Below are 9,531 nucleotides of genomic sequence, written 5' to 3'. Positions count from 1 at the left end.
TGCAGGTCAACTACTATTAGAAAATATTTGTTAGGGATGTTTAGGCGTAGAAGATAGCTCCTAGTGTTACTTATCAAGATAATTTCTTCATCAATTAAGCTACTGTATTGTAAAAAAAAATCGTAACGCCATCTATATTAATGATTTTGTTCTGCAATAATTTTCATACAAATGTTAACACTTTGACGAAATAAACATTGTACATATGATTTAAAATTACGTATATATCGTATTGACTTAACGCGGTTTTTTTCACCTAAACATCACAGGAGATAGAACGGCATTAGCAGATTACACACACCGACACACAACCGTGTCATTCGTTAATACGCTGTATTAATGTACATATCGAAGTTCACGCCGTTATTATGTTAATAACGTTTGTAAGTTCAGGAAAATATCATATAGCTCAAAGAAAAGCAATTTCCTCGAGCGAGGAAATTGATTCGGGAAAACAGATGATGATTATATACCCTCTTTTCTAGCGACTAAATTGCGAACATATCGTGACTTTTTTCCTAAGATTACAAGTTCTTGCAGCTACATTTACTCAATTCTGACCTTCCCGATGATTGTTTATTGTACGAAGAAATTGATGTTAATCAAGCAGTGTTTCTACACCGTGGTTAAGATGTAATTTCAGTTGATACACTGATCGATTTTAAAAATACATCTTAGATATCGACCATGGACTGCAGGACCCAATTCTATATTTCTTGGTTAGGTTTGTGTCCGAGTTGAAATTTATTAATTTCCAATGTTTTTACTCTAGAATCAAATCTTATCCCTCTGGAATTGGGTTAGCGTTTTTATGATGAATGAAAATCAAATTGATTCTACACGGATGGAGAATAACCGTTTATTTTACAATTATAATGGATGGACGGTTTAGGGTGATGAGTCCGAGTAAAATGGCAGTTTATTCACTCGTGATTACAAACTTATGAAAAAATGCATGAATAATGAGGTCATCAGATATAAAAATTTGACTACTAAATTTAGAAATGACAGTGAGATTGTGAGCAACCAATAATTGATGTGGAGCGACCAGAAGAGTATTGACTAGACGAGTAGATAGGGGGCGAACGACTCGCATTAGAAACGACTGTCTGGCGATTAATTTAGTCACGGCTCGTTTTGATGGTAAAATGTGTATTCATTTATTTGGTGGAAAATAAGATTAAATTCAATTTTAAGAAATCTCGTAAACCACTACAGTATAGATTTATACAGGTAGCGCATATTTCAAGTGGTTTTGTTGAGGTTTGTTGCGATAAAATAATATGTTCAATAACATGTCGCAGTCAACTGAGTTGGAGAAATAACTTTGTTTTATGACACGATTTTGTGAAAAAGTTATACATTGAATTTCCTTGAAATTATGTTTCATCAAAAACTGCGCCTTTGTGATGAAATCGCTGATGAAAGCTATAAATCAGAAGATTAAATGAATAGGTTAATTGATTTCAACAGTTTGATAAATTACACGGTTTTAAATAAGATTCGTTAAATGTAGTTTTTTACACATGCTTACTGAAAGAAATATTTGTGTCGTTTTGTAAAATCATTATTGAACTCGCTCCCGTCAAGCGTTGGAAGCGGCGCCCTCAGCGGTCACGGGAAGAACTAATTAGTTCTAAAAAAAATTGAAAGGGGGCGCCGATGAGATATTTTTGCGCAGAAATTAACCCCGAGGCATTGAAGCCTGACCGACGGATAATAGAAATCTCATTATTTGGTTAGTATCTGATAATTCGATACAATTATATAATTCGCGTTATCGAATTCTGCTTGCTATTTTTCATTTTTCATTTTTCTATCGGCATTTTTCTCTCAGCGATCAGCATTTGACACGGACCAGAAATAGATAAACAACAAAGATCACGTATCACTCAATAATGAAATGAGTTTCAATTTTCATTGCTTCCAACAACATTCTAATTAAACCTTTTATTGTGCGGAAAGAATTTAGAAAAACAATAAAAACCGAACGCAGAAGCGGTATATCTCTACCACAAATGTAAAGATAAAAATTATTTAATCTAAATATGTTATTATGAAAAGCATATACCTAATAGGCAACGCCCGATGATACTCCATTTCAGCGGAAACAAACGCTTGAATCAATCAATTTTAAAAGGCTTCAGATGAATTCCTCCTACCGCGCATAAATACAAGAATGGAATATCCATCAGATATAACATACCGAAGCCAAATAACTATATTATAGCAGGAATTGGTATTCCCATGCATTTCTTTAGATGAAAACGTAACTATACGTTTTGCACTTCCCAAAATAATTTCTAAATCATTTAAAGTTGTTTATTTTCATATTGTCACATATAAATCTAGTATCTTATTTCATAGCACCGAATTCCAAGATTAAGCGCAGAATTATCTTCCTGAAATATAAAAGGATTAGCAGCCAAACCGCACGCGCGCAAATATCTTACATTTAATGAACATTTGATAGATGAATTATTACTATAATTATTACTATAATTACTACATAATATCTACTTATAGATTAATTATTTGGATACTTTTACTTCTTTTGAATCTTGTTAATACATTTCTTTCGTCGTATAATTTACGGCTCTTTCGCGAGTATAGCCAAACTTTCATCGTCTATAACAAATGAAATTTTAGAATCATTATCATTATTTCCACCACTACTAGTATCCCGATAAGGAAATTATGAGCTCGATTTAGCTAAAATAAGCACAAAACAAAGAGGAAAGGTTAATCGAAATGATATTTGTAGGCGCAATAGAATTCTAATAGAAATTTTGAAATTCAGTATTCGGTTGCGTGGTGCATGAGTAACTTTGATATTTCTATCAGAAAATTGCAATAATCCTTTGAAATTACATTATTCCTACAAGTACCCCTTTTCACGCTTAATTCGAAAATTACGTGATTTTCTTGACATCTCGAATATCATAAGGTTAATTGCGCGCAAAGAAAAACAACGGACATTTTGCTAACACTTTGGGTGTAAATTTCGTACCCCACTCCACTGGTCGTGCCGTGTCTTTCAAAATACAAGATTCATTTTCCCCGTGATTAATTGGCCTAATATTAACAATAACAATGACAATAATCTCACTTGATATTGCTTTCAATCCATAATGATATATTTGTTAAAACATCGTATTTAAATGGTGATCATAATTATGATGTTTTTCCAAACATTCACTCTATACTTGTCAGTTTGGTTGTTACATCAATATCAAACTAAAGCGGACATTTTCTGCCAATAATAATTCAAATGATGCCGATCGTTTATTTCCATTAAATAGTCAGTTTATTTCATGCCTTAAATTACTGGATATATTCTCAAAATTGTTAGCAAAAAAATAACACTTGCACGTAGATTGATAATATTCGTTATATGTAATAAATCCTTTTATTAGAAATAAAAAAGCTGGTGCTAATAATATGCCTTAGATATCTATACATAGAAGGATAGGTCTTTTCAAATATCAGATTCAAATGACGAAATATTTCCTAAAATATTCACTTAAATTTCTAGAAAATTCAACCATCTATTCTCATCATTATCATTTGCTTGGAAATATTACATATATTCTTCTTGAATTTTCACCATAATAAAAAGGTATACGATATATTACATGTGATTAAATATCTATATACGGCAAAATATGGAAATGTTATTTAAAATACCCTGATGCGCGGCATTATAGCTAACTTAATGAATATTGAAAATTATTGAAATTTTTTGAATCGTAATCACAAGAATAATAATATGGGCGCATTGATTTTTGAAACATATATGTAAATTACAAAAAAGGAAGTAACAGGAATACCGAAACTCGTATGGTCAATTATTGAATATTTTTGCACGAATGTTTTCGAAGTATAAATCAATTCTCCTATGGGTAAAATATCCACGACTGATCGCTAGAAATCGGAGCAATCCGTGCCTGGCTAGAAAATAACATATCAATTCAAAAGATTCAAAATATTGCGATAACTATGTTTCTAACATATTGCGATTAGTATGCTTCTGACGACGAGGTTATGATGTTGTTTTTTTACCTTTCTCGTGAGAGAATACTAAATACTTTCGTAATACAATAATTTTGCTGTGGACAAAATCATCTTGATGATACATATACATGTAAACCTCATTCGCGGACACTAGATTTGACTGAAGTGTCAGAATAAGTAATTATGATAAAATTGATAGAATCCTACACACTATTTGAATTTAAATTATACGTTCGCTTTACAAAGCTCCATTCACTCAGTGTAAATCCACTTATTATACCATTGTGCCCGGTGATTCGAGAAGATGAAAGAACCCTTTAGTAATTTATTTTCTCCGCCCCGACAATCTTCTACAGTAGTGATTTAGAGGATTTAGTTATTGGGTTTCAGAAACGCTCGGCCCCGGTTAAATAGGAAAGCATAAACCTCGATAGAACCGGTTCTTGAAATAAACACGCGTCTCGACAAATTCAATATTTATATTTGCTAAATTGCTTAATTTGGCTCTTTAACATTTAATCTTAGGTGCCTATAAAACTCGATGTTCGAAACTAGAATGTCAGATAGCTCGCTTTTGTAAGTAGTGAACGCGCAAAATGTACGTGGAATATATTCGATGAAAGATGTACGTAAATTAAGCACAATTGAAGCTTTATGCTTTTTCGTCACCACAAGTAAAAATATTGTATTTTATGAAAATGGTCGGAGTAAGATCTATCTAAAGATGAAGTTTACCTTTATTGTCGAGATGAACATATAAAAAGTTAATATCTTGATTTGAATGATAATCTGTGCACGCATTTCACTTGTCTGGAAATATGCGTACGTCTTTTTTGAGGTATAGGTTTCTATAAACATCAATTAATACATGATATAAAATTGCCAACCCCCCAAGTACATTATATATTCACAGTAAGCTTTTATATTCGAAAAAAGCCGGGAATTATTGTCGCTAGCTCCTTCGCGATGTCAAACGAGTGACAATAGTCAATCTACGTTTCTTTCAAGGGCCATGTATCTCCCCATTTTGCACGACAATGGCCGACCAGAACCCAATTGAATAAAGTCCCAATTTAACACAAGTTTAATTTACTAAAGACCACAAAATGGACTGGAAATCTTATGGCCGTCTTATTCTTCTGTAGCGTGAAATGGATTATTTGGTCTATATGATCATGATTGACAGATAGGGCCAACATGGCCGTGCGTTAGCACTAACAAGCGACGTGTGGAATCTTTAAATTGATACTAATTGTTGAAAAAAAATCTCATTTCATTCTTAATTGATTATGCCACTATAGACAAATTGCCATGAAGTTAATAAGTAGTCTGTGTCTCTTTGTTTCTGTATCCGAATAGAGAACTTGAAGAAACGAAATCAAAATTAATATTTATTTTTGCTAAACCTTTCGTCATGTTCAGATAGTTCAAAACACGATAACTCAAAACATCGACATCGTCGAAAGTTGACGGCTGATCCGCGACAGTTGCGGAGCATGTGACTGTCTGACCGCTCTATCTCAACAGCAAATACAACGTCGAAAACGAAGACGATTTGACGACCATTATTAGGTCGGAATTAATATGCCGACATGTCACTCAAAACCTGACCGTGTCCTCACGTCGACGCGCCGACGTGCATCGTAGTTCCATTGATCTAAATTTATTACGATCAGCTCCGCCTTTATTATAGATTGAGTGAACTCGTCGGATGTCGATCAACATACATTTATTCGTCTAGAAATATTCATTCAGTTGCCCGATAACTTCCATTTTTGACTGGTTTCTTTGGAAAGAAGATCCCGAAAACATGGATTATTCGACGCATTCAGAACAAGGTAGGTTTTTGCAGTTTTGCTCGATTTTATTAAATTTGAAATACCCGTCGCGCGCTCTAAATTGAGTTCGGGAGCGAGCAATGGAGCCTAACCTGTTATTAGATAGACCCTCCTACCGCCGGCGGACTTGTTCAATAGAATGCGCATGCGCGGGTATAATGGAGCGCTCTCATTTGCTAGAATGAGTTGAATATAGAAAACAGCCGGGAAACCCAGAAGGACTCATTGTAGAGTTTGTGACATAACTAGGCGGTGCATCATATATAAGGGTATTATCAACACAAGGATTTTTCATTTTAACTTGGACGATGTCATTGAGCCCTAAACACACTACTCCATTTTCAGTCAGCGATATCTTGAGTCCGATCGAAGAAGCTTACAAGAAGACATCAATTGAGGCAAGCATCCCGCCGCTTGCCCCGTATCGTAGTCCACCTCATCAACCGAGCAGCATGACCAGTATGGGTAGCATGAGTGTTCCAGTGACCGCCAGTCCGTATCACAATTATGTGCCGCAGCTTACCCATCATACGCCGTCCTTTCCTACTCAGTATTGCAACGGATCAGAATTAAGTCATTATGGAGACCCGAGTCGTCACAGCACCTCGAGTTGGTACGGAGCCAATCCGGACCCGAGATTTGCAAGTAAGTATAATCGTATTTTTTGCAGGTAGCTAATACGGACTTAATACGTGTTTAAGAACTATGCGCGAATTGGATCTAGATTAGGTAATAGAGCAACTTCTAGCAACTTCAATTTTCGTTTACTTGTAATGAAATTGGACATCTATGGAAACTATGTTTACCGCGGTGGTAATGAAGTGGTCCATATTTCGATTGAAACGTGAACTCTTATAGAGATGTTGGGACGGGCACTTAGTGGAGAGCAGTTCTGTGTGGGTGGATGATACTTCAGCCAGTATTCACCTTTATAAAACTATATACTCTGTAGTATATCGGGCTCTAGGAGTGTATAGATATACACTTAGGTTTTTTGACTCACATTTTTGCGTCTAGCTGCCTCTGAAAGCCCGTTATTCATGTCAACTCCCCTACTCAACTTATCGAAAAGAAATTTTGACCCAATTCGATCCGCGATTCTAGTTCAATCGATATTGAATATTTCACAATTAAATTCGAAGATAAGAAAATAATTATCTCAAACGGCATATTCATAATTACGTGTCGAATTATGTGTATTTCTACCGCGGCTAAATAATTTAATTCAAGCGCTTATAGCTGTACGCATTAGTAAATGTTGAGTCGTTCCAACTCGTAGATACTAAATGTATATATGTTATATCATATGAAATCTCTATCTATTTATGCAATAATTCATAATACATATACCTGACTTTCTTATTAATTGAGAATTTATCTATAGATTACAATCGTGTCAGCATTGAGACCAGGATAGAATGATAGAATTTTAAGATTTAAACGCAATTTTATCTCGATAATGTGATTCGAAATTGAGGTTATGCTATCACGAGCAGATAAAGAGTAAATTGTCTAGGATTCTCTCGGCGACTTGACGCCCGAGACGCCAATGTTATTACAAACATTTTCGCGGAGCCTCGACTATCTGCTAGATAAATACAGGCCAATAAAACTGCTTTCATAAATGAATACGGGGCGAAATTTATTTCATTTCATTCAGCCGGCGCAAAATGGAAGCGAGTGATTTATCTAATTTTTCACGTGTAATGTCGTCAGATGTCAACATACAGTTCGATCAGACAATATCTGAACTGTTATCGGTGACAGGTTCACGCGATATAATCGAATTTTAAAGACAATTATTGCTACTATTTATTTTAGCGATCAGGAAACCGTGTTTCTCGGTGCAATCACTCCTTATGTATAGCTTATCGTAGACCTTGTTTATCGGATTCAATTTTCACCATTTTGATATAGTTTTGGACAACTCCCGGATCAATTGCGTACTTATTCTTACCGAAATGCAAGATGGATCAAATTTTTTTTTCGGAATCTAATTCCAGTCAAAATCTAATTTCAAATCCTTCATAAATATTGCCGATCTCCTTTAACTGCGTGTACGATTCGTAATGAAATAGCTCTTAATGCCTGAATACGCGCTTTGTACAAATATTATTAATTCATTCAAATCTAATATTTGATGTGAATTGTGGTGAAGTTAGAGACCTTTTAGTCATTTATTTTACTTGGATTATCGACGCTTGTTCAAATAAGAATTACTTACGTTAAACTACCCGCAACCCGCTCGATTATTGGGGACCCGTTTTAATTCTGATGGCCTTTATTTTCATGATTTTCAATTATTCATAGCTTACTCATCAATAGATATCTAAACCATGAAATAACTGTTTAATGTCGCTGTTATTTTTTCATAGCGCATATGTTGCTGATATATCATAATGATAAAAAATTATCGACGCCATAAACAGCTGCCCGTTGTTTATATTTTTACCCATATTTTCAGAATAAAGGTGACATTTTTTCCTCAAGGTCTATACATGGGCATATTGTAAGATTGTGTCGATTTTCTATTTTCAGTTTCAAGACTCATGGGACCGAATTCATGCGGTTCGATGTCGGGAATGTCATCAAGTATGAATATGAACATGGGACTCGGTGGCCTAGACCACAATAAGCATCCTGGAATGCAATTTCCTTTAACCCAACGAAGGAAAAGACGTGTTTTGTTTACTCAAGCACAAGTTTATGAACTCGAAAGGCGTTTCAAGCAGCAAAAGTACCTGTCGGCGCCGGAACGGGAGCACCTAGCCAGCATGATTAATCTTACTCCTACCCAGGTCAAAATATGGTTCCAAAACCACCGTTATAAGTGTAAACGCCAGCAGAAAGATAAGGAAAAGATGGACTCGCAAACTATCAATAACTCGTGCCAACCGTCACCTCGAAGAGTAGCCGTGCCCGTCTTGGTAAAGGACGGGAAACCGTGCACGGGCGCTGATTCTCAGTCGAACGGTCAGACCGGACAAACGGGACAAACAGTGAGTTCGCAGCAACAACAAGCTCACAGCGCTAATAGACATGATAACACGAACGGATCTGTTAATGTTACCATGTCGTCGCATGGAACGTCTCAAAATCTGACCAATGTACCAAATTTAAACACTATCAAATACGAAAGTTATCCGACTAGCTCTTCGGTGAACGCGAATAATATGTCAACGTCGTCTTACCTACTGAACGGGCGAACTTGGTAACGCTAATTCCAAGTCCCGAGAAGACGATTCGATCGGGAATAACGGGGAAACTGTGCAACTAAACGAGTTAACCTATATTGCCAAAATACATCGTACTACGAGATATAGTCATTATAGCATCGTCTGAACATTTTTGAAATATTTCGTACTCGCTTGCAATTTCATATCATCGGTCGTGCGACGGAAAAGTGAGCGCGGGGATCTTCGGTGATGTATTCAAATATATACCTCTTCATAATGAGATTCTGACAATTCAAAAATTGCGATCGACGTGAAGAGCGTGAGAAGAAAGATAACCAAGGATGTGTGTTAAAAACAAACTACATATTCAGACAGTGTTCGTGAACTTTCTTTCTGAACGTACGACACTTTAAAAATAAGAAAAAAGAGACATTTCTTTCTTCGAATATTAAGGTTATGTGAATAATTAGAAAAAGTTTACCCAAGATCTCTGAGACAGAAAT

At 35.5% G+C, this 9,531-nt stretch overlaps 1 protein-coding gene across 1 annotated transcript; it reads left to right on the top strand.

Moving 5' to 3' along the window:
• The first annotated feature begins 6,160 nt into the window (after nucleotides 1-6,160).
• On the top strand, nucleotides 6,161-9,328 carry LOC141914853 (thyroid transcription factor 1-like). The gene is made up of 2 exons (XM_074806177.1): nucleotides 6,161-6,497; nucleotides 8,391-9,328. Exons 1-2 carry the CDS (start codon nucleotides 6,161-6,163, stop codon nucleotides 9,065-9,067), a joined length of 1,014 nt encoding a protein of 337 aa, XP_074662278.1. The 3' UTR covers nucleotides 9,068-9,328.
• Nucleotides 9,329-9,531: the final 203 nt, after the last annotated feature.

This window comes from Tubulanus polymorphus, chromosome 1 (genome assembly GCF_964204645.1).
Source record: "Tubulanus polymorphus chromosome 1, tnTubPoly1.2, whole genome shotgun sequence".
Taxonomy (NCBI): domain Eukaryota; kingdom Metazoa; phylum Nemertea; class Palaeonemertea; order Tubulaniformes; family Tubulanidae; genus Tubulanus; species Tubulanus polymorphus.
This window is presented reverse-complemented; position numbering and strand designations above follow the sequence as displayed.

Coding starts and splice junctions, on each gene's coding strand:
- LOC141914853 (XM_074806177.1), top strand. CDS start 6,161: ATGTCATTGAGCCCTAAACACACTACTCCATTTTCAGTCAGCGATATC. Junction 6,498..8,390: donor TCCGGACCCGAGATTTGCAA/GTAAGTATAATC, acceptor TTCTATTTTCAG/TTTCAAGACTCATGGGACCG.